General features: G+C 35.5%; 1 protein-coding gene across 31 annotated transcripts in view; it reads left to right on the plus strand.

The window, feature by feature from the left end:
- KCNMA1 (potassium calcium-activated channel subfamily M alpha 1) overlaps nt 1-26151 on the plus strand; it is a 475240-nt gene that overhangs the window by 185668 nt on the left and 263421 nt on the right. The window contains exon 3 of one of the 31 annotated variants that reach the window (XM_067000556.1): nt 4818-6186. The exons of the other annotated variants lie outside the window; for them this stretch is intronic. Within the exon in view, the coding sequence (XP_066856657.1) occupies nt 4818-4964 (147 nt within the window). The 3' untranslated portion in view covers nt 4965-6186. Of the gene's footprint in view, nt 1-4817; nt 6187-26151 lie in introns of those variants that run through there. 31 annotated transcript variants of the gene reach the window in all.

The following is a 26151-nucleotide window of genomic DNA, read 5'->3' on the forward strand; positions in this document are numbered from 1 at the left end:
CTGGGAGAGTGAGAGGAGTGAGGAACAGCCTTGCAGGTGCCAAGGTCAGTGAAGAAGGAGGGAGAGAAGTGCTCCAGGCGCCGGAGCTGAAGTCCCCTGCGGCCTGTGGCGAGGACCATGGTGAAGCAGGCTGTCCCCCTGCAGCCCACGGAGTACCACGGTGGAGCAGGGTTCCACACTGCAGCCCGTGGAGGAGACCCCGGTGGAGCAGGTGGGCCTGCACCGACGGAGGCTGCGGCCTGTGGAAGACCCCTGCCAGAGCAGATTCCGGGCCGGACCTGTAGCCCGTGGAGAGAAGCCCACGCAGGAGCAGGTGACCTGGCAGGAGCTGCTGCCCGTGGGGGATCCAGGTTGGAGCAGTTTGCTCCTGAGGGATGGACCCCGCGGTACGGACCCATATCTGGAGCAGTTCTTGAAGAGCTGCTGCCTGCGGGCAGCCCACGCCGGATCAGTTCCGCAAGGACTGCATCCCGTGGGAGGGACCCCACAGCACAGGGGACGAGAGTGACCGAGAAGGAGCGGCAGAGAAGAAGCGCTATAGACTGACCATAACCCCCGTTCCCCCATGCCACTCGGGGGGAGGAGGTGGAAGAGGGTGGATGGGGGGGGAAGATGCTTTTCATTTCTTTCCTTTGTTTCTCGCTTCTCTAGCTTGTTAGTAATAAGTCTGTTTTGCCCGTCACGACAATAACTGCGCGAGCTCCTCGTCCTTATCTCAACCCTTGAGCCCTTTTCATCGTATTTTCTCCCCGTTCCTCTTTGAGGAGGGGGAGTGAGAGAGCGGTTGTGGTGGAGCTTGGCTGCCTACCCGAGTAAAACCACCACAAAAGTACATTTTTTAAATGAGTACATTTTGTAATGCTGACCATGTCACATGATTGTGTAATAAACTCATAGGCTAGCTCATGGCATTTTGAGAGTTATATATGCAACAATTCAAAGGTAAAAGGAGGTAGAAAACAAATAAAGAATATCTTTGCCTGAAGGGGCACAGAAGGTTCTGAAGAGGATGATTAATGGCTTTGTACTGTTCAAAATTCAGGTATGTTTTTTTAAGACTTCTTTAAAAGCATTTTTTGTTTCTCCTAAGTACTTACTATGGTCAGTTTTACTCGCTGAATTCTCAGTTTATTGCTGTGAAGGAGCTATGTTATTTCTGTATTCACTCACATTAAAGAGAACAAGATAGGTTCAGAAGGAAAACCAAAATCTTCCCTGCCTTCCATGTCAATGACAGATTGCTTGCCTGTACAACATCCAGTAAGATGTAACTGATAGAAAGGTTTCTAAATAATGTTTTATGTATGCATGAGTTTCACTTGGCTTCCCGAGTTACTAAGCTCCTAGAAGTCCAGCTGAAATCAGTCAAGTTTCTCAGCATCTTAGGCATAGTCTGTAGGCTGTTTCTTGTGGTTGTACTGGTCTTTTTCCTGCTCTGTGGTTCTCTTGCACTGTCAGCCTGTCCTTGGGAATGGGAATAGGCAAAGTTTATTTAAAAAAAACATTGGTTAAAAAAAGAATAATCTTTAGGCCTAACCATCATAACTATTTTAAAGGTTAGAATTGTACCTGTTAATCAAACCAAGAAAAGTCTTCAATGATATGCTGTATAGATAGGAAGGAACAAATACCTTCATACCCGTAATTTACCTGATCAAAGCAGTTGGAAACTGCAGGTATGACTCTCCAGAGTTTTTTGCTTTTAGAATTGGAGTTGGGCTGTGGATTATGAAGCTTATCTCAGTTATTTTACCTGTTTTCCACCTTTTACTTCTAACTTTGATTTCATCTGTTTCACCTCAGTCGCTACTGTCAGGGGGCAAAAAGGCAGCTGCTGTGTGGAGCACAGCTGGGAGCTGGCTGCCAAGGGTGGCAGGGTGCACTCACTGAGCAGTGCCCTAACAAGAATAGCAGAGTAGGTTCAACAGCTGTAATCAGGTCAACCAAGAGTTCAGGTAGCCAGTCAAGCTATGAAACAGGTCTGAGGTAAAGCCGGGAAAAGGCAAGTCTGCTGGTCAGGATCAGAGTTTGGATCCATGAGGTACAAAGCAAGGTACAGGCTCAGCTGCAGTGGAGTTCATGCAAAGCTGGTACAATAAGACCACAGGAGGGTATGTGTGTTCAATATGAAAAGAACCATAGGGAACGCAGTAAACATTTAACTAAAATTTTGCTGCCCTTAACTTAATAGGCCAATCTTGTCTTGTTAGACCTAGAGTCTAACCCATGAGTAGAGATACTGCAGGCCACAATGAAATTAAGACTGATTTTTCGCTCTACTAGAAGACAATGGTGCCTCCCCTTGCTTAGGGAAAAAAAAAAAGGCAAATAAGCAAAGCCCCCAAATTAATTTTCCTAATTTGATGGAATCAGATTATAAAAGTAGGCATTACTTTAGTTTTCTTTTCCCTCAAGCCTATTAAAATAATTGGTGCTTTTTACTTAATGAATATGTTTCAAAGCAACCATCATTCTGAAATTAATTATATGAGTTTTCTGTTTCACTGAAGACTAACTATGATTGTCTGAGCCTGCGCAAAAATGGAGAGATGAAGGAGTTGTGTGTAATATTCGGCTGCTAATACAACATGGTGCCATGTTTTTTTCCACTCCCATTCCTGAAGGAGGGCTGAGAGTCATCTGCCATTTATAATGATTGGTTGAGACAACTCTCACACAAAATGGTTTTTTGTTTGTTTGTCTTTTTTTAAAATGTCAAGTCTATAGATGATTTTTTTTTTAATTTTTACCTGTTACAGAACTAAGCAAAATCTTAATTTCATCCATAAAATATTAACAAACACATTTATTATACAAAAAAAAAAAAACACAAACAAACAAAAAAACCACAAGATTTTTCCTAGTAATATTTGAAATTCAGACAGTTTATAGTAGTATTGGCAGGAAGTCCACCTGACATACAAGGAAACAAACATGCTGACCGTGTTATGTGTATGTGCAATATACTGAGCACATTTTTGCTTTGAACACCTTTATATTGTAGTATCCCTGGAGTCCCAAGAAGACAAATGATTAGTTGTAGAACTGCTTGCTATGTAAATGTTAGGATATGCTGGTAATTTATCAAAATGTAGTAAGAGCTTTTCTTTTTTGTAGTAAGAGATCCCTAAAGGTTTGGACTCTAAAGGCCCAAAGCACTACAGTGGAAGTAGGCAGAGTGTAACTGGTGTTAATGGTGGTGCTTCTGCTAATGCCAGCTCTGAATTTGGCACATAGACTCCCATTTAGGTAGGTGATTAACCAGGACCATGGGACTGTTGTAGAAGCTTTTACAAGCTGAGAAATTTTTTCTTAATCATATAAAGGTGTGTGAAGTTAGACAGAACTTGAGTTAGAAAAGTCTGTTGGATGCTTATACATTCTTCTTTTTATATGTATGAAAATATTATCATCTGAAATATTTTCTATGATCTTTTAATATACAGATAGTAACTCTGATATTTAACAAGGTGAATTTGCTTAATTTCTGTGTCTGTTTATTCTAGCTTACTTTATTGTGATAGTGCCCTTCTCCATGCTGTATAAATATAATAAACAATATACCCATGAGAGCAGTTACAAATTGTCTCAGCTCTGCTCACCACTCTGCCATTCCTTAGTTCTTGCTGTGATGGCCTTGATTTCTATGTAGAGTGGACAGAGAAGGGAAGGGAATTTACAGTCAGTCATGTTCTAGGTCTCTGCATTCTGCATCTCTGTGCTTAAGTGACCACAGTATTTCCTAAGCAACTAAGTTTATTGTTTTAGATAGACTATTCTTTTAGCTCCTACCACTGTTGCTCTGTCTCCTTACTCTGTATCCTCCAAGGACTAGTGTTGGAAGTATGAACTAGAGTGTAATTGTTGGGAAGTTAGAACTGGGAGTGGAAAGAAATAGACCATTGAAGAAATGTTGATGCATTTGTCTTCAGCAAAATGTGAAATGTTGACTTCTTATATATATATATATATATATATATATATATATATATATATATAAAATCCTATATTTATAAAATAAGAGTTTACAAGCTCTGAGTTTTGTCAGCTTTTATTTCTCTAAGCTATTATTTCATATTGTCTGCAGTATGAAGCAAATAACACTGTATTAATTCAGCTTTCCAGAGTAAATGACAATGATAATTAAGCAAATCAAAGCTTAGATTTTGGATCACAGTTCTGCAACAAATGATGATGCTAGGGAAGCCTGGAATGCTCCATACCTGATTATAGTTGACAAATTTACAAGTATTTTCAATGCTATAACCTCTATAATATAAAGGAGAATGTCTGTCTAATATTGATAAATAATAAAAGGTTTAACTTAGTCTATATTTAAATTGTCATGTCCTCAGCAGGCTTGCATAAAAAAATTATTTCCAAAGTGATATCGGTGTGGTAGTAGCTTTTCTTTATGTAATACAATTTGAGAAACTGTAGCCTGGCTTAAAGCTTAATAATTTATCATAAACTATGTTTTCCCTTTCCTCCATATCTTATCAGTGTTTTGCATTATAATTGATTTATACTAGTGCCCAATTTAACTCAGTACATGTCCAAGTATTTCTTTCTTTTCTGTACCTTTCCATGACAAATTAACTTGGTTTGAAACAAGATGATTATGCTACTTCTCTTCTGTGTGCATTTCCAGCAGAAGATTGATGCTCTAAAATGATGCAATTAATCCATGGGAAAAATACATGTGGTATTTTCCCCAATTTGCTGGGGGGGGGGGGGGGCGGGGGGGAAGGAACAGAATGCAAACTTATTAGTTATATATTAATTTTGCATTTAAAATAATTTTCTGTTTTCTTTAGGTCAGTTTTATACAGGCCATCCTCAAATCTCCAAATAAAACACAATGTTTGGAAACTGAACAGAAATCTAATAATATGGAGATGAGGCAATTGCTTTGCTATGCGTGGTCTTTAGCGGTGCTGCATCCTGAAGCACAAGTCCTGTAGCAATCAGTATGTTGAATAGCAAGCACTGAATAGGACCAGTGAGTGTAATTAAGTTTCATTATCAATGATGAAGTTACATATGCATTAAGGGGGAATACAGTCCTGAGTGTGTTTGTCTGGCTTTCCACTCAATGGAATGGAGCATTGCAAAGTTTCATCCTACAGGTCTCTATGGCACTTACTGAATGAAATCAAATATGTTGAGCCACATAGTTTGAAGAAAACTGAGAGGAGAGCTGTTTTCCTTGTACAGTTACCTTTCCTAGGTGAATGTGACATTTGTATTAGATGAAGGTCATAGTTTGGTATGAAATGTGACTACTTGACTAATCCTCTGCAGGTAATGCTTTTAACTGTAGCTGTTTAAGGACTTGCCTAATCTCAGGATATTTAGGTCAAGGTCTGTTTATAAGAACTTCATCAAACACTTTAGGGCCTCTATCTGAAAAGACTGTTTAAAATTAAGGAGCTTTACATTTGTAGTTGTATGTACTACTGGAAAACATGATTTTAAGGGAACATTACAATGAGAAGCAGTATCATACATTTTGGAAATATTGAATGATCCGCATTTCCAACATTAACTTGAAAGGGATGCAATAAAATACTTCAAAACAAACAAAGTGACAATGGCAAAATAAACACTTCAACCATTATATTTTTGTTGTAATTTGTAGTTCATCTGTATGGCAGTGAATTGAACTTGCTATATTTTTTTCCAGCTATTCTACTTGCATCTTACTGATGGTTCTCTTGGTCTGAAGATTCAAATTTATGTTGTATGTTGTTTTCATTAACTTTTTAATTTAAATAATTCTATTCTTTTTAAATTTTTAGAATTCCTTTTCTAACCATATTGTGTAAAAATAAGAACATTCTATTCTGCAGCTAAGTGACTATATAAGTTGGTTATATTTATCATACCATATCTTTTTTATTTTGCAATTACTTTTGGTAATGTCATAGATCTGATTTAAGAGACTCAGACCGTGGCTGCATAATAATATAACCTTTAGTTTACTCTCTAGGTTAATTTGACCATTATGAATTACTCATAACACTTCAGTTAGAGACTCCCCAACATATGATTTTAACATGTATCTTAGAGAACTTTGGAACATTTTTGGATGAATGTCATCTTTACAGTGGTGAACTGCTAGGAAATTATTTATTGAATGTGTCTACCGAACTTGAATGAAACTAACATGGAACTTATGTTTTTCCTACTATTTATAAATAAAATCTGTAACAGATTCTAAAACCATTTGATGAAGTTTTTTTTTTTTTTTGCAACATTACATATAACCTGTACAAAACTAAAGAGTGCCATAATGAATAATTCAGTGAAAGACTAAAGACTTGCTGAAACAAAGGATTGTGCAGTGAGAGCTGAGATTGTGTTCTTATTGCTAATATAAAACATAATTTTTACTTGATGGTACTTTTCACTTATTTATTGGTTCTTTCCCTGGTACACCTTTACTATGGAAGAAATTATGAAGTCTATAGCATTTGCCAGATCTCCTCCTTATGTTCAACTTAATAACCAAGTAACTGTTCTACTTTCCCCTTTTGTGTTCAACAAAAAGTAACCCAAGTCATTTTTTTCTTTTTTCTTTGTTATCTGAATAACAAAACCATACATCTTATTTCAAAGACATTATCAATTCACACTATTTTCAGTAAACCAAGTAGCTGTTGGGGATCCATTTTTTTAAATTTTATTTTGCAATTTATTAGGATTATTAAATAGTTGTATGTAGTCAATCAGTCTGTATTTTACTTCAAGCAGTCTGAAACCTAGTATTGCTTTTCACTTGTTTTACAGCCATTATACATTGCTTAGTTAGCTTCCAACCTGTATTCTATATTAAACATCTAAATTGAGACTTGGGACTATCTATTTTAGGTTTCTTTTGTCTTTTCTAGCCATGTAAAAAGTATTTTTTTTTTTTATGTTTTGGTAATGACAAAACAATCCTTAAAAAAATAATCTGTAATTAGTGCAGCTTTCATGAATCTCAGAAATAGAATCAAAGAACTGTTCATTGGAAATGACTTCTGGAGGTCATCTAGTTCAGCGTCCTGCTTGAAGCTGAATAGTTGCTAACATGAGATTAGGTCAGCTGTGGTTTTATTTAACTGAGTCTTGAAAGCTTCCAAGGACGGAGATTTCATAAGCTCTGTGGGCAAACTGCTCCAGTGTAGCACTGTCCTCTTAAGGAAATTTTTTCTTAATGACTGTCAGTAGATATGTTAAGATGGTGAAATTGTTTGTAGCAAACAAAGTTTCAGTTTATTACAAGTATACACAATACAGTAAGTGGCTAATCACTTGTGTCATTATTCTTTTATGCAATCTGATTCTCTTCATGTAAACGTCTTATCATAAAATCATGAATAGATGGGAATTCCAATACTCACTAATGCCTGCTTAACCCTTCAATGTGTTCAAAGTGAAATTATCAGACTCTAGAAAGCTAAGACACTTCATTATTCTTAAATATTTTTTTCTCATTTGTTTTACTATATTATGGATGAATGAATTGTTTGAATTCACTTAAATGTTGTGAGTATTGAAATCTGACTCAGCGATTAATGGTTTAAAATTCTCTTGGCAGAAGTTGAAGTGTGGGTTGGAGGCAGAGAAAAAAAAAACATAGGGTGAGTGGAAAAAAAGCCACAGGAAGAAAGAGCCGGGAAGGAAAGAGAGATGCCAGTTAAAGTGAACACAGAATAAACATTGTATTGTCCATAGAGACCTACTTTTCAAGAGAGAGATTTCAGTTCCCGTCTTCATATTTAGCTACTCAAAAGTTTTAGTAAAGGAGAATTTAGTATTTATGCTCAAAGTAGATGAGATGAGGAATGTGTATTGATTCATTAAGGAAAACATTCATTCAGGAAAACATTTTACTGTTACTGCTGAGCAACTCTTACATTCTAACTTGTTTATTATCAACTATTATCAACTAAATTCAGCTTTGTCTTAGTGAAAGGTTGTAAACCTCTTTGTTAATCCCATTAGCTAGCTAATCTCTTAGTTAAGAACAACATGGTCTGATTATTGTTCTGATTATGTCCTTCTTTGTGCTATGGAGCATTAGATAGTATTAAAAAAATAATAAAGTTTTTTTTGCTTCCTAAACTCAATGTAAATGTTACATGATGAATTTTTATGGCATTCCAGTGAGATGAATAACTCAGAGGGAGAAACAGATGAGTTGGGAAATGGAAGAAACAACATGAATGGGAAGCCATGACTGACTGACTCAAAACTGTATGTCATCAACTGTGTTATCATTTCTGGAATCTAAATTGTTCTCTTTCTGCTCCTGAACTCATTAAGGAATAAAGTTCAGGAATCACTGAATCAGAATCTCCACCACTCCCCCTTAAAAGCAGTAAAATGGATTACCAAAAAAAATTTAAATTGCAGTCAAAGTAATGTCAATCAAGCAAGTCCTGAAAATATGATAGTGAGTTTATTTATGTCCTGGCAGCCATTTTTTTCCACAGAAAGATGAAAAAAATCCTTTCTTCAATACGACAGGAATGCTGGAGGCAATTGGGAGATTAGAACTGGGGCTTTGGAAGACACAGTCCTGTTACAGTGCTTAGAGGTATGAAAATGTATCAGGGCTGGCTAATGCAAAGTTTTAAATAGACTGCAGCATCTTTGTTTTTCTAAACCAGTCTTATTTCTTACTGTCACATCTATATGTTAGTGTTGGGTAATGACCCATTTCTAATGTTTTGGGGTGACAAAAATGTACAACTTTGCAGTGAACATCAATGTAGAATATTCATGTAGGTTGAGTAGTTTATTTTTGTGGAGTGCATGCATGTGTGGATAGAAAAAAATACACATAAACGCTTATCCATTCAAGTATTACATAGTATCTTCAAATTAATTCTGTTCCAGTAAGAAATTTGGTATGCTAAGTAGTATTTAAAAGATGAAAGGTGGCAGTTGTCAGCAGGAGAGTGGTGCTCTTGCTTGCTTTTAATCTACCCTTTAAACTTGCTGTGAGACATTGCCATTATTCAGTTTGGATAACGCTGAAAGAATGTTATATTACTGTTACACATCCATTTGAACAGCATAGATGCTGTTTTCATGGCAGGATGTATCAGAACTATTCTTCAGAATATATCTGGTAGTACTGGGGTGCCAAATTTATTTTTATGAAAATCAGATAGAGTACTTCCAGTGATAGAGGGCAGATGGAATTTAAGATGTTTTAGATGCCTGACTATTTATTTAGTTTCTTGGGAAATTTTTGTTTGTGCTGTGCACTATGCTGCAATGGGGCTGCTGCCATCTAAACTATTTTAAGTAGAGCAGCTAGCTGAGTGAGATTGGCTTGGATATGGCCACATGGCAACAGAGGCATAGTTACAGGATTTAGGCTACTTACATATCCAGAAAACGGACATGTCCTCAGTTTTATTAACTAGGATCTCATTTTACACAGGCTGATATCAGAGCCCACATGAAATAAACTTCTGTTCACTATTAATTAACAATAAAAAAAAAAGAGTTATACTAATATGGTAGTTGTCTTTGCCAGTAATTTCAGACTAGTCAAAGAAACACTTGCCTGATTCGGAAAAGCAGTCGAAAATGATGTGACACACAGATGATGCCAGAGTTTTTGTGTTCTCCAGTTGGCAGGTTGAAATATCAGGGAGCTTGCGGAGTTTTTGACAAGCTTCAAGGAGGTTATGTTGACAACCTCACTTACCTGGACTTATTAAAGCAGTTGGAACTCTGTACCGAAACAGAAAAAAACAGTTTGCATTTAGTGATGTTCTTATACACTGTGCACTGTAAAAGAAACTGAAATATTTCCTTACTGCCTTATAGTCAATTAAACCAGATTTAAAAACAAACAAACAACAAAAACAAACAAACAAAAAACACCAGATGTCCAGGTAAAATTTTCATTATAGAAAATGTTATTTCCCATTACTCCTAAAACAGTTAATTTTTCCCTGCTCTAAATAGAATATCACATCCTGTCACCATGCCAATTTGCCATTGTTACATTTTCAGATTCAAAGGACATTGTTGCTGTCTGTCAAGAGACAATAGAGATCAAGACTTTTCAGAGCAGGATATCTACTTAAATGGAAGGGAATGCCTCATTGATACCTAGTTGAAGTTTTGTTCATGCTAAAGCTAATCAATTACTTATTTTGTGTGAGGGACTTTTCAGAACTATTCTTGCAAGTACCCAAATATTAGCATGTGCTACTTACCAGGCTTTATTGACAATAAACTTCCCCCAAGGCTTCTGTGAAGACTGAGAGTCCTACACAAAATGATGTATCTATCCTTGAAGGAGTAGAACACATGATGAACAGTTTGGTTAAAATTCAAGAATACTGCTTTGTCTCCTAACTCTTTAGTTAACTTGGGCTTTAATACCTTTCAAAAACAAGAATTTGTCCATCAAAGTCCACAACCTATTTCTCCTTCCCTCCTTCCCTCCTTCCCTCCACCACCTTAATTTAAAGAGTTTGCTTTGTATCTTGACTATGTTCAATAAAATAATTCTCGTCCTGCAGTATTTTGAATGACAATGGAATGCTGAGTTCCTATAGGTTCAGCCCTGCAGAGACTGAGGCTGAGTAGTACTTACGTCATTTGTATCAGGATGAAGTAGAAGAGATGGTGCTGATATTGCTAAAGGCCTCTGTTGAATAGTCTGTCAACAGTTGACTTTTTGAGGAGGGGAATTTCTCTTACTGTTTTGAGATCAGGATATACTGATGGCAAACCACATGTTTTGGGGGTGTGTCGAAGTAACTGTGTTCAAACCTCAAACTCTAATATGACGTCCTACCTCAGATTAACTAGGATGATTGCACTTTTCAACCCCACTTATTAGTCATTACATTCCTTTTAGCTTGTTTGTTTCCTTGGGCTAGTGCTTTTGTCACTAATTATGCTGACAATCTGCAGTGAAGTTTTACTGGGAAATATTACAGGAGAAGACAAGGTAGCAGTTCATCTGAGCAGGTCAGGTTTGGGGACAGCTAATGAGTGATGAAAAGAAGGAAATCTGGCAGCTCGGACTGCCAAATTTCAATATAATTTGATAATCCTTACTTGCAGCTTTATTTGAAGGGAACATCTCATTCCCTTATAGACACTCTTCTCTCTCAGACTGCTAGTGGACTCAGCTACTTTCCTTATCCTCTTATTGTACATCTCTACCTCCTTAAGTGAGGATTCAGGGCTACTCTTCCCCCCAAAGTACGTATGGATTTCCTTCCTTACTATGTTACTGTGTGTGTATATGTTCAGATCCTGTTTTCCTAACTGGGTTCCTCCTAGCTCCACGGAGCACAGCAAGGCGGATTTGGTGTAGCCATGCATATGCTTTAGAAATCTACCACTTCTCAGTTCAGGACTAGTAACTACCTGCATGCAATTGCTGATCCGTGGCTCAGATAGGTATACAAATAATTACTGTGGATAAGAGTTCTTTCCCGTGTGGAAGCTCTTTTGTGAGAGGCAGGAAAAGCACATTTGCCACAAGTGGTTATGGCCAGTTATCAGTCAGTAAGGAAGCAAGGGGCCAGATAAGATTCCTCCAGGCTGACAGTCAGATGTTGTCCCTAGTGTTAACTCAAGAGGCCAGGCACACACATTTAAAATAATCTGTGTATGTGTATGTGGAACACAAACCTTTCTGACTTCAAAGTCTGGACTTCTTTTATGAAGAGAAGAAAATGTTTGTGCCAAAAAGGTGGGAGAGTAGAAGGCAATAAAAGAAAGGTAAACAGAATCTGTCAGGAAAAATATTACTGGAAGTGCTGGTAGATGATGGGCTGCCCCTTCTTTCCAGGTCATGGAGTGTAATTTGAGATGACAAGAAAGTTGGTAAAAGTAAATTATGTTGGTATGGGGTAAAATTCTGTGGATATTTTTACTTTTTAAAGTTTTATAAAGGCTTAGAAGATATTTGCCAGTGTGTGCTTAAGTTGAATACTGCTTGTCAGAGACGTGACATAAGAATAGAAATACTGTTGGCCGTTCAGTCAAAATTCAAGTTGAGTCTCTCAGAGGAACTGGAACTTCAATGTTATTCCAAACATCACAAAAACAAACAAAATGAGTTTCTCTTTGCCAGCTATATGGAGTTCATAAAAAGGCATACACTGAAGCAGAATGTAGATGTGGTTTCATTCACATCATGGAAAGTGATCCTCTCCATGCATTATACATTAATTGCCTTGTTATGCTGTGACACCATATTGGAGCTGAGAACAATGAGCCAAACCTGATAATGTACTTTCCATTTTGTTACTTATTCACAAGATTCTTTGGAAGGTTTATTTATACACACACACACACACACCCTCATCCCGCCACCCCCAACAGCACTTTCCAGTGCTTGCTTTGGGAACAAAGCAGTAAACACTTAAAAATGTGAATTTTAATGAGCACCTTTGCAGAGTGGAAACTCACTGAGGAAGTTAGTTGTTGCTAGTTAGTAAATCAGAAAGCCCTTGAGAGGAAGATGCATTTCCAGATGGATAATACTTTAGCCGTAAAAAGCAGCTGCATTTCAAAACAAAGTAGAGGCTGTAAAAGAATAATTAGGCTGATGGAAATAGATAATGGGCCAGGTTATTTTTGTGACATCTAACAATGTGTTGCAATTAAAGTTTCATTTGCTACTATTTTAAATTTTGCACAAAGCAATAAATAATTTAATTTTCTTATTAAATAACCTTTATCTGTTTGAATACAATCATTTCTGAATCAATTTTGAGCATTTTTGAAATGCTCAAAATAATACTTTCTTTTCTACTCAAAATGCTACAGAAAAATATACACAAGATTTCACAACTGAAAAAACGTGTGTTCTTGAGGAAAAAAGGGATGAAAACAGTTTATCCAACTGATTAATGTCAAAGAACAGTATTTTGTGCCGTAAGATTTACCTTTAACCATGCTTTAAGTATGCTTTCTGAACTGAATGATGCCATGAAGTCTGCTTGTCTCTATTCTTAAGTGAGAAAAATAACATAAATATTAATAATTTTTCAAGTTTTTTAAATGTTGAAATACTGTATTTGTTGCTGCCTATTTTTGTGCACCACTGATAGTATTTTTCAGTATTTGGGGGTTAATCTTTAAGAACTGAGCAAGTGTCCCATTTTGATACTGCTGAACATGGAAAATTTCTATCATCTTCACCATCCAAACGTACAAGATTTTGTCTGTTCTGCATTTATTATTGTTGAATCTCTCAGCTTTACAGGCCTCTCCAAATTATTCTACTTCCAAGTAATCATACAAAACTGACAATGAAGGCATACAATATAATTGAACCAAAAAAAGAAGAAAAAGTTTTGATTAACAAGTTCACTTTTGGTTGATTGGTAATGAATGAAAAGTTGCTTCCTTATGGTGAAGAAAAATATACATAGGTGTATTATGTTGCAACTAAAGGAGCTCTCAAGTTTACACCTGCTGCACCTTTATTGCAGTGATGTTAAAAAGCTGACTAATGTGTGCTGCTATGCTGTTTATCATTAAAGCTTGAAGCTGTCATACCACTGAAAAAGGATAATGAAGCTGGATGAGAGTAAGTTGATGGTTCAAACTGGAGTTTGTTTTGGTACAGGAAAAAAGATAATCCAGATTCTCTCAAATTCATTGTTATTTGAAGTGGAAATTGATGTTTGAAGTGAGTTTTGGCTGAACATATAAGATGCAGAATGAATTCAAAATAAGCACAAAACTAATCTTTTTTTTTTTTTTTTTTTTTTTAATGTGCCTACTTTTTAAGAAATAACTTCAGTTCTCACACAGCTAAAGTGAATTGTGGTCTTCCAGCAGGAAGTTCAAATGTAATAAGTCACAGACTCAAGATGCATCTCGTTGCACAAAGACCAGCAGAGAACTACCTGGATCTTTAACAAAGTGCCAGAACAGTTTTTAAAGTACAGTATTCATGCAAAAAGTTGTATGGCCTACATTTCAACTATGTCAGCCCACATGGTATGAAAGGAATAGTGTGATGAAAATGTGCATGCTATAAACAGAAAAATTTAAGAGGTGTGGGATTTTGAAGCTAAATAGAAGCTAATGTGGCTGGGCAAATTCCACTTGCTCTTGTTTAGCTCTGTCTGTGCGTTGCGTCTTGTCTTCGCCAGACGCAGCCTACCTTATGTGCTGCAAAGAGGGCAGTGGATCTGAACTTGAGAGCAGTCTATGTATTTCCAATAGGGCCACCTGACTATGCAATTATAAATTTAGCCTCAAAGCCATGGAATTGTGATATTGTGCCTCTAGAACCTAAAATATTTAAACAGAATTGTTATTTGTGGAGAACTCAATAATGTGGTAGAGAGAGTTTTCTGCCTTGTGCTAGAGAAAGCCATCTGCTATTCAAATATAGGTAAGTCTTAGAGAATTCTGAGATCTATATACTGGAAGATTATCATCTCACAGAAATTGAGGTAAATGTAAGGGAATGGAAACGTTTATCCTGGTTTACAGTAATACCGATCATGAACTGTCATCTCTAGTCAGAGCTTGGAAATCTGCAAAGTCCCATGACTTCTTGTCTGTCAGAGCCTCCTTTAAAGCATTATTTCAAATTCTCCTTTGATTTCTGCGTCACAGATAAGCAACTTGAGTTGCTTTAGTGGAAGACAAGCATTTTTGTCCATTAAAATGTTTTCTATAATTGTAAAAAAGATGAAAGTGTGTTTTTTATCAGCCTGCTAGAGGCAGTGTTTTGAGGACACGAACAAATACAAAGTAAGCAAAACTAAGATTATAAAATCCTGATACTTTCAGGTTGTCAACATGAAAAAGCACTATTCCTATGCTGAAAACACTTCGTTTTGGCATCACAGAGTAATAATGATTTATCTCTCTGTTGTTATTATTATTATTTTTACTATGAAAAAGGATAGCAATGCACTTATTTAATGTACATCCTTCTTCTCTAGTTTGTGCTTGCATCAGGGGACTATATTGATTTGGCCCCAGTGTTTAAAAGAGAAAACTCCTATAACTGAATGCTAAAGACTCCTAAAGACTGGATTTTCAGAAGTGCTTGGATACAAACATTGCCAAGCGTTTTTTAGCGTCAAGATTATTTGAAATGGGGGATGATTCACATGAAAAAAACCTTAAATATCTGGCCTGATAGCACTACAGAGAGAGTTTGGTCATTCTAATTTACCTTTCTATTCCTCCAGGACTGCTAGCTATTATATATATATATTTAAATACAGCTTATGCTTTATTAAATATACTTTCTAGATAAAAATATACTTAATATTTTGAGGAATTAAACAAAAACAACCCCAAATATAAAAAGTATGATTTCTATGTAAACTTTGGTATTTCTGGAGGACATGTGAGTTATTGTATGGTATACCTTGAATTTGTTTGGTCATTGAAGGAATACTTTTTCTAGTTAGATCTCAGTTGTGCTGTTGCTAGTCACATTACTACTCCCACATGTTCTTTGACTCTTTGATGCAACTTTGATGCATACTAAAGTATTAGGACTGAAAGCTCTCGGATTACTGATACCACATATGCCTATATGACTTTCAGACTGAAGTTGCTTTTGATGGGACTAGCACTGCTCTGTCAGATTCTGTGTGCAGATCAATAGAACTCATTGTTTATCTGGCAGTCAGCCTCTATTGCCTTTTGTTTATCTTTATACCAATTTCTTTACTTTATTTATAATGCCATTTATTTAGCACTAGAAAACTTCATGTGATTGCACTTGGAATAAAAAAATGGAACAAAGGGAATAGTAAAGCTTTTTATTATATTTGCTTTGTAACTAGTGGAAAATAATGAACATTTCTACTGGTATGTTGTGACTAGAATAACAAATTATTTAAAAATTCATTATACTTGGTCTTAAGTAAGGTTGTTGTGTTATGAACTTGCACCTTTTTGTATTGAGTTATGAAGTTTCTCTAAATTTAATTAGAATAAATTCTAAATTTCTAAAAAGAAATATCCTAAACTCCACTACAATTTTTTCCTCTGTGTATTTTCAGAATTCATAGTTTTTCACTTTTGGAAAATTGAAATATTTAGTCGCTAAAGAGGGGACGTACTGAGTAGGATGAGATTCTGGTGTATTTGAAATTTAGTTACTAATATTAATGAATACATATTAGCCTTGTGAGATAAAGAAAATGAATGTGATCTAGTGATGTAAGGCTTTATCATCATTCACCTCAATTTCCTGGCTAGAAATTCTTATTACTTGCTGTATTATTATTATTATTATTTTTTCCAGAAACTTTTGTAGTGTCAAAAAGGGAGCTAATTGGTGATGCAGGACCTATGCTGTTGATATCCTATGAAGTATAATATAACTTCTTAAATGTCAAACTCCCAGAATTTTGTTTGAAGTGATTGGATTCACTTTATATACCTTTTCAGTGGAGGGGTTGTATCATAAACTTAGCTGTGCAAAGAAAACCCCCAAATTCAAACCCCATAATCAGCCTAATACAGTTTACAGAAATCTGATTAAAACGGAGAACTACTTATCAAAGTTTTGTGCTGAAGGAGGCAGTAGACTCTCTAATTTGTTCCACAGCAAGTGAAGCTGGGCTTTACCTTCTCGTCTTTTGGATAGTAAGGCATCACTGTTGTTTTTTTGGTGGTTTCATTGTCGTTTGTTCTGGTGAAATGGAGTCCTACACGATTTTCTAGCATCAGCAGAATGCCAGCGCTCATATTTTCTGTGGGGGAAAAAAAAAAATGGTTCATTGCCAAAATCAGATAAATGAGCAACACTGACAACTATAAAATAAAATAACATTTCTTCCTGTCACCTTTTACATAGAGCCCACTATTTACTCTTTGCTGGTTACTTTCTAACTTGGTCAAAACATATGTGTTTGTATAAAGAGGTATACATTTACAGAAGAGCAACTTATGTTCACACTCACATATATTACAAATATATGTTTAAACACATTTGCAATGTTGGTTCAGAGAGTTATCAGAGAAGTAAAACATCATCTGCCATGGATTTGGACAGAGGTGTTTTGAGCTGTAGGACAGGTCTGAACGTCAGGACACACTTGGCTCAGTGTTTGTTTCCTTGACACAAAATTGTTCAGGAATGCATTTTGAGTCCTTGAAGCAGGTATACTCAAATATGCTTAGACATTTTAGGCCAAAGATAAAAACAACTTGATAAATTTTGTATCTTTTACAAGACTGCAAAATCTAAAAGTCACAGGAGTAACCAACTTATATTTACACCTGAGTTATACAACTTAATCTATCTAATAATAGTGAGATAAATTACCATGTGGTACCTTTTGCACTGTCCCTAGGGATATATCTTTCCATAGGTCATTTTCTGAGCAACTCTGAACAGTAGTTCAAGAAAAAATTAATAGTCTGAATATTGTGTATATAGTACTAGGCAAAAAATAAAGGTAGAAGGTAAGAATATAGAATCTCATTTGTAAAGACTTGTCCAGTTATGGAAAAAAAAATGCTTTGGGATAAAAGCATGTTACTTAAAAAAACAAAACAAAACAAAACAAAAGCAACAAAAAAAACAGGATGAAAGAAAAAGAGACTGAAAGGAGAGAAAGGAGACTACAAACTCCTCTCAGTAGCAGAGTAATTATAGCACTTATCTAGGTTGTGGGAAATATGTCATGTTCTTCTTCCATAGCATATTTAATTATTTACACAAAATAGAACATCTCAGACAAGAGGGATTAAGAAAGATGCAGCCAAAGCTCTTGTGTTCAGAGTCTGAGATTTAACACCCAATTCAGATTTTTCTTAATCTCTTGCATTTTAAGCAAATACCCTTCCCATTAACCATTGATTTCTCTGAAAGGAATAGAATTCTTCCCATATCTGATGAAATTCTCATCCTTATATGTATGCTTTAAACACGAAGCATTGTGTTTAATTGATTTTTTTTTCTTAAAAAGTAATGTAAAAATTAAGCAAACGCAAAATGTAAACATAAGCAAATCTGTTTTATGTGCAAATTTCCAGTTGGACATAAGTTGATTCCATCATCATATATAATCATATGTATTAAAGCATTCTTTATTTCTTGCTATTTATGAGCAGAGAAGTGCAATTCTATAGTAACCTAATTATGTTGGTGCTCCATCTTTTCTATTTTTTGTTTTCCAGTCATCTACCTCTTTAGTAAGAAAGAGGTAATTTGAAGCAATATATTTTGACAATTATTTTTCTCCCAGAAAACTTAACATTACTGTTACATTTTAGATATTCAAAATTTCTTTGTCTCTTACTGTGATAGTTTATATTGTTATTCTTGATTCAAGAATTGCAGAGAACTGCCACTATTTGTTAATAATTTACTGCTGTAGGAGGACATAAATTGTCGCTATAAATTTAAAACACACACAGTAAACTTCGTGTTAAATTTTGAATTGGGTAGCTTTTCAGATGATTTCACTTTTACATGTTAAACTCGTGGATTTCAGCCATTAAAGTGGTTCACTCTGATTAAAGGTTCTTACTTTTATAACTAGATGTGCTGATTTTGTGTGTGTGATTTGTAATGAAATCTGAAATATTCATATTATCATAGCTCAGGAAACAGGGACATAAAACGAAATGACAGACCAAACTGATACATTTGGCAAGACACATTAAAAACTTCAATAAGTTTTGGTTTATTTAACATAATTATGATGCTATGAAGGAGGACAATGTTTCTATGTGTTTATCAAACATGCTGATAAGAACGTAGCTCAGATACTTCTTATCAGCTTTTAATCCTGTTTTAAAAAACTCTGATTTCTAACACAGCACATTTCTGGCCTCTGTTTTCTTGAAGATAACTTTCAAAACATGAACTGATCATAAATGAATGTCATAACTACTTGTGTTTGCAGATGTAAGACAGTGAAATAATGACTGCTGTTTTTTAGTCAATAGAGGGACTCTGCTTAAATTTTGTTGAATTTGTTCTGAGAAAATACATGAAGAGTTAACACAATCTAAACAGGTGCTCTGTATTTTCAGTGCAGTGGTCATTTGTTTCTAGTCCAGCAAGGAACTGGAGCAAAGGCAAGACAGCTTGCTCAGTAAATTTGCAGCTTATACCTCTGCTGCCAGTGGCAGAATGCCTGTTCCAGGGTTTCCTTGTCAGTACAAGCAGTTCGTGTCACCCATTCTAACAAAGGCTTTGTTCATTCACAAAAGCTCATCCTCCTGGCTGTGTTTTACATTGTGGAATAGCCCTGCAGCATTATGTTGTGGAATAGCCCTGCAGCATGTTCTGGGTACTAGTGACATCCTAGTGTGGCTTTTGTATTTAAGAAAAAGCTGCAGCTTTAAAGTCAGATATATAAGCAGATATGGATGTGTTTGGTCTTCCTGGTGTTTTAATATATCTGGAACAAAGAAAACAAAGTATGTCTTGAGAAACTGCTTAAACAAGAGACTTCCAAGGAATACATCAGTAGTGCTGGCAATCATGTTAATTAATCAGTAGGTGGACTTCCTTTCTGAGTCAGCAGTGTTTAGCAGCCTTGGCACACTTTTACATAGGTCTTTGTCATAAGATTTTTTTGATCAAAGAGGATTTCTGAGGTTTTAGGCAATCAACAAAAGGAATTTTAACTTAATTTAATGTTTGAAATTATGAACGTTGAAAGCTTTTTCTTCCATCTCTGTTAGGGAGTCACAGAGGAAGCATGTCAGTCAAGGTGTCAAGAAAAAATTATTGCTATTATGCTATTAGAACATGATAGCATTTGTTTTTGTGCCTTGTCATCAGCAGAAAATAACTATTTCTCATATATTGGATTGGTACAAGTGTGTGTTTTCTTTTTTTTTTTTTTTAGTTTTCATTAGACTACATTTGACATTATTCTTCTAGCCACTACTGTATAGTTTTGAAAGCTAAGGGTAGTAAACAAGGATATTGGAGAGAGTTAAACTCGAAGTTGTTTCTACAAGCCTTTTATCACCTGATTATTGGATCTTATTTTTCAATCACACTAAAAATGCTCATAAAAAAAAGCTTTCAGTTTTAGAATTATAGCCACAGAGCAACATTGAAACATTCACTTGAAGAAGTTTGCTAAATAAATCAGTCTTTGTGTCCTTACAAAGAAACTGCTCTTCTTTCCCTCCTAGCCCTCAGAAAATAGACAAAATATTCACCATAAGTAGACGTTTATTGTGGAAAAATAACATTTTGCCTTCGCTGGATACATCATTGTAATATTTATTTTTTAGATCTTCAGTGATAGTTTTAAAACAATGATTCTGTTTCATACCTTGTGTGGATTTCACAGCATTTGTCACATGTTGAATCATAATTCCAAATTATTCTGAAAACATACCATCAGCATTTCCTTGATGATTAGAGCATGAAAATTTCTGATGCCTGTACTTAAGGGTATCAAAAGCTTCCACACCTTTCTCTGAAACGTGAAGAAACCTGCATGTAAGAATACAGCCTTCCATCAAATTGTGAACCAAGTTTCACCTGTAGTAGCATATAATTATACTTGTGCATATTATATATAAAATAAAAGAAAAACTTACGGTCATGTATTTTAAAGGAGTAGAAATCACTACATGAACATTTTTTCAGTTTACTTCCAAAGCCTGTAAAAGTGACTTTCTTAACACAAGGGAATGTTTTGCCATAAACCAAGATCACCATGATCCTGAAAATTTGATTGCTTTAGGTTTAGCTGCTCCAATGAAATTGTTAAATTTTATTGTGTAATTACATAGAGATCTTAGAGATCTCTATCTAATTAATGAATGTGTCAAATAATTTATTGACAGGCTTTTCAGTTCAAATTTGTCTAAAAACAAAAGAGCTCACATTGTCTATACTGACGTTGCCATGGGAAAATGGGAGTTCTGGTTAGAGCTATATTTTTAAATAACCACTTGAAAATTATGCTGTTTTCAGATAAGTTGAAATATAATGCTCTTGTATAGACTTATCTCAGACATCTTAAGTCTATACAATGACCAAAATTTAATAAATATGCTGCTACAATTTGTAGTCACTGCTCACACTGTTGCTTTCTCCACTTTTTTCTTTTATATGCTAATTAAAGACATCTTTTTGTCTTTCCAAATTCTCACATAAGGCTGGATAATTAAGTAGGTTGATCAAAAATCATCAAAATGATCAAAAAAGTCAAATTTTCAGTCTTTAAAGCAGATTGGTATGAGAGATGCTTTCTTGTGTCTATCAGTCAAAGCTGTCAATTTCAGCGAAACAAATGAAGGACAAACAATATGAGAGAAAAAAAAAAAGATGAAGAACAAGCTAAAATAAAACAAATCCTTGCAAAGGTGTCTTTCAGAACTACTGTGTTGTTCAACTGCCTCAACAGGTTTCCACCATCCTATTTAGCAGGGTTTCTTTGCATTGATTTTGTTCACTGATGTCTGGTGTTTGGTATTTCATTTAATTGCCACAGGAAAGCTACTGAAGTAACTGACAGTAAGCTGTGTCTGATCAATGACCAGACCATGTGAATCAAGATACAGTGAGCTCCAGATCATGCAAGTCTCTGAAGATATCATTGTCCCTATTAAGAAGTCATGTTGGTGTTGGCTACGTCTCTTTAGAAGTCTATGGAAGAGCTATGGGTTTTCCTAGACTTAAAATAGAACTTGACCAATGAATACAAGGCTTCATTCATTTGCAGATATTAGCACTTGTTATACTCTATGTACCATTCTGGAAATGGAAGTGGAAATATTACAATTCTGGAAAACATCCTTATAATTACAGAAGATATTTATATAAATTAAGTAATGTTAAAGGAGAGATGAGAGCTCTAATGGTGAGTACGGCAGCAGCAAACTGTTTTTGCAGTTCATCAGATGTATTTAGCAGTGGTTCTTTTCCCTTCTGAGGACTGTCTTGTTTTTAATATGTTTTAAAGTACATTTTTTGACAGGTGTTCAAGTGCTTTTTTTATATATAATGAATGATTTGACCATTTCTTCTTCATTCAGTCTTCATAAATTAAATTTCACTGGATTTTACTGAAATCAAGAACTTTCTATTTCCACTGTAGCTAAGGGCTCAATATTGGCTCTCAGCTACAGTCATGCTATGAGGAGCTTATAAAAAGGAAAATTGAGAAGAACAGTTTATAGGTAACTGTAATCAACATATCTTTTTTGCTCAGTGTGACTATAGAGCCAGTCATGCATCCATTGGAAATCAGTGTGAGTTATGCTTGTAACATTATATATATATATGTTAATTTTATTTTTGTTGACATTAATGGATAATTTGGATGACTGATAGGTAATCAGGAGGAAGGGCTTTTTTTGGAGGAATTACATATATTATATATATATATATATATAATATACATACATGTGATACTGTAAGTTTGGCATTTATCTCTAGAGAATGGCACAGTGTAACAGAAAGTACTACGTGGTTGTTTTTTTTTTTTTTTTTAATAATGCAATTAAATACTAGATTGGCAAAGCTGTATGCACTTTAATTGGTCATATTGCCAGGCACTCTCCCAGCAAACCTAATTAACTTCAAGCTACACAGCACCATTAACAGATGGGATTTTTTGTCTTGTATTTTTTTCACTAATTAGAAAATCTCACTCTTTTCAAATTTATGGATTAAACAGAAATTTTCATTTTATTGTCAATATGTCAGTGTAAAAGTAGAGGAAAAAAATAACTGCATAATGAAAGGAAAAATAAAGGTGAAATGTGTTTTGCTTTATTAGAAGAAGCATGTACAGAACATGAAATGACAAAGATATTTCTTTTAAGATTCCTCCTAAAATGAGTATGTGTGCATAAAATAAAAGCGTATTAAGATAGTCTTTTACTTTGGTTCATTTCCTGCTTTGATTTTTCATGTTTCTGGGTCTGATGTTTACTTTAATGATTCTTTAATTCTGATCCAACAGCATCCCTTTAAAAGGAAAGACTTAATTTCGAGCAGTCTGCTCAAAGCAGTAGTCTGCTAAAGTGTATGTAAGTTGTATCTTTTGTTGGAGAGAGAACAAAAACCAGCTCATGGCAAACAGGCTGAATTTGCCTTTTTTTTTTTTCCTTCGGCCCAGAGGTGTTACCTATCTGACTCCTAATGACCTGTTATCTTAATTATTTACTACAGGTATGAATAGTTAAACAAGCTTGCAGTGATTCAGACCTTTGCTGTGCATCTTACCTGACCCGTTCAGATAATATTTATTTAGTTGCATTCAGTGTCCATGCCAAATGAAAACAAGAGGGAGAATCAGAAGCCTGGAGAGGTAAAGTAACATGCTGTAGTTCATATACCAAGTAAGAAGCCAAATTAGGGCCAATAACCAATTTTTCTGATTGCTTATGATTGTCAGCCAGAGCTTATGCTGACCTGTTTATTGCTGTTTAAGTCTTATTTTTATAATAAAATCCTTGCTATTAATTTCCCTAGGTAAATTCACAGAGACTTTGCCTATTGGTTCATAAAGGTAGTCCCCTTCCACTTTTGTATAAACTTTTAGTTTTCTTAGTAAATAAAAAGCCTATTTGAACTTTGCTTTACAAGGGCAAAATTTATACAGCAGTTCTCATAAAGCTGATGAAGTTTTTAGTACTTGTTTTACTGCATGTTGGTGACCAGTTTATTTACTGTAGAATTTCATAGCTAATTAGCTTTGTAGTGCAATTTATTGTATAATAAAGCAGACACTGTAATTGAAAGGAAAGAATTTGCATGCAAATATTTGCAAGTCTTGGGGTTTCTGAGAAGATTATAATGTGGCCATCAAATTACAATGTTTGGATTTAGTGCTTTAATTGCATCAAACTGAAAACTAAGGGCTGGTAAATACTGGCTCTGAAGACTTAGGTGCTTTTGAGTATTTTCTGACTTCCCTAACAGGTGAGTTTGTTCACTGTCTAGCTTGGAGGTGCCTAGTTCCTTCCAGAATTAGGTTCTAAATCCTATGTGGCATTCAAAGTGTGGAAGAAATAGTAGAAATGTTTTGTTTAACTCCGCTGCCTGCCTTTTCTGCGTGCAAAAGGGCAGGATCAATAAGTCACCAAGGCAGATGTACTAGCTAGCACACAATCCAGTGAACACATGCGTTAAGATTCATAGCTGTTAACATGTTTCTTGTCATCAGCAGCAGATGCTGACTGTAGAATTTGCTCTTGGGCTGTACTCATATATATATATCACTGCTGGTTCTTCATTCTGCTATGTCCCAGCAAGCACGGCTCTTTTACAGGGAGTATATTAGCTGCAAAATCTGTTCCCTATACTTGTGAATAACAGGTAAATGACAAGAAACTTCCTAGTTTCTTAGAAGTCTTTGAACTTTGTATTTATTATTTATTGGTTGAAGGAACAAGATGGAATCTTATTTTTCTCTCTTTATTATTTTATCACTAGGTTTCTCATCTAATTCCCCTGCTTCATGCTTCGCTTGTTTGTGATTTGCTGTTGTAAGGTGGCTCATGATGGCTGACATGTGGTTAGATATTTCTCTTTAAAAGAAGCTGACATTGTATGCAGTTGTTCTGGAAGGTATTAATTAGATATTAAGAGAGCATTTCTTCAATAAGAAGATGACCTTGCAAACCTTAATTTGGTAGAATGACTTCCCATGAGCCCCTAGGAATTCATATCCTCACAGAGTAGATGGTGGAAAGTAATATTCCTAATGTTTTATACTTTTGCCTTCCTCATCTCACTTATTTATGCATTGGCCTGGGGGGGACCAGGTAGAGAAGTGGAGGCAGAAAAGCTGGACAGAGGCAATGTGTTTAAACCCAGAGAAAACTCAGTGTGAAGCTCTACCCAGAGCATGGTACTGTCCTACTCATGGATCTCAGATATACTCACTCCTGTCTCTACTCCTGTTTATCAGGGTATAGCCGAGAACGTCTCTAACAGAAATTCTCTACTAATTGTTATAAAAATGCATATTACATTTTATTTGTCTTGACAAGTCATGAAGTTCTGAAGACCATTTTGTTGGATGAACTAACGTGAATTACAGACACCACTATAAATTGGGGACTGCCTTGCTGGAAAGCAGTGAGTGGGAGAGGGACCTGGGGGTCCTGGTGGACAGCCAGATGACCATGCGCCAGCACTGTGCCCTTGTGGCCAAGAAGGCCAATGGCATCCTGGGGTGTATCAGAAGGGGTGTGGTTAGTAGATCGAGAGAGTTGAGTGTTCCTGCTCCAGCAGGGGGATTGGACTACATGACCTTTCTTGTGATCTTTCAGGGTCCCTTCCAATCCCTAACATTCTGTGATTCTGTGAATTGTATAAATTTAACATCATGCAGCTGCTTTGATATGCTGTGATATATCCGCAGGGAATAATAATAATAAATCTTAATGAAGTGCTACCAAAAATGAGTGGAGAACACTGATTTTTGGAAAGTCTTTCTTATTATAGTAAACAGCTCTTTCTTCATCTGTATTTATAGTAACCTCAGAGATACTAATTGCTCAGCTGTTGATATCAGCTGCAATGCATAATTTCTTACCACTTTGCCTACATGGAATGCTTTCTGGATTTTGTTGTTTACATATAGGATATCAGTTAATGAGACATCAATTTAAGCAAGGCATTTTGGCTCTTTTGTGGTCTAGTCTTGCTCAAGTCTTACTTTTTTTGTACTACATTAGTTGTAAAGATGCTGGTGCACATCCTAGAGTCTGCAAATTAACATTGGATTGCCAAAGATCAAGTAATTCTTCCTTCTGAAATATAACTTGTAGCTGGTGTGTCCTTAGAAATGTAGGTTTCCATTCCTAATAAATCCAGACAAATAAATTCTCTGTGTTTATAAAAGAAATACAATTGCTTTCCCTTCTTCTGGTCAAAGGAAGTTTATTTTGATATTTCAAGTGTGTAATTTTTCTCTCAAATTAGGCCAAAACCTCAGGCTATTGGAATGCTACTGATGAAAACTTTAGAATTACAAAATTAGTGGATCCTTGAGTTAACCAGGATATAGCTTTGTGGTCATATGTTATGGTTTGTATTATCCTTAAGTAATTCAAATTATAAATGTTAATAGAACAATTTAATATATTATAAACAGTAAAGTTGGCGTAGGGGTCAAAAACGTAATCTTAGCATGGTAAGAGCTTCAGACACAGATTTCTGAAGAGCAGTGCACAATAAAT

The sequence above is a fragment of the Anser cygnoides genome, chromosome 7 (assembly GCF_040182565.1).
Source record: "Anser cygnoides isolate HZ-2024a breed goose chromosome 7, Taihu_goose_T2T_genome, whole genome shotgun sequence".
NCBI lineage: Eukaryota > Metazoa > Chordata > Aves > Anseriformes > Anatidae > Anser > Anser cygnoides.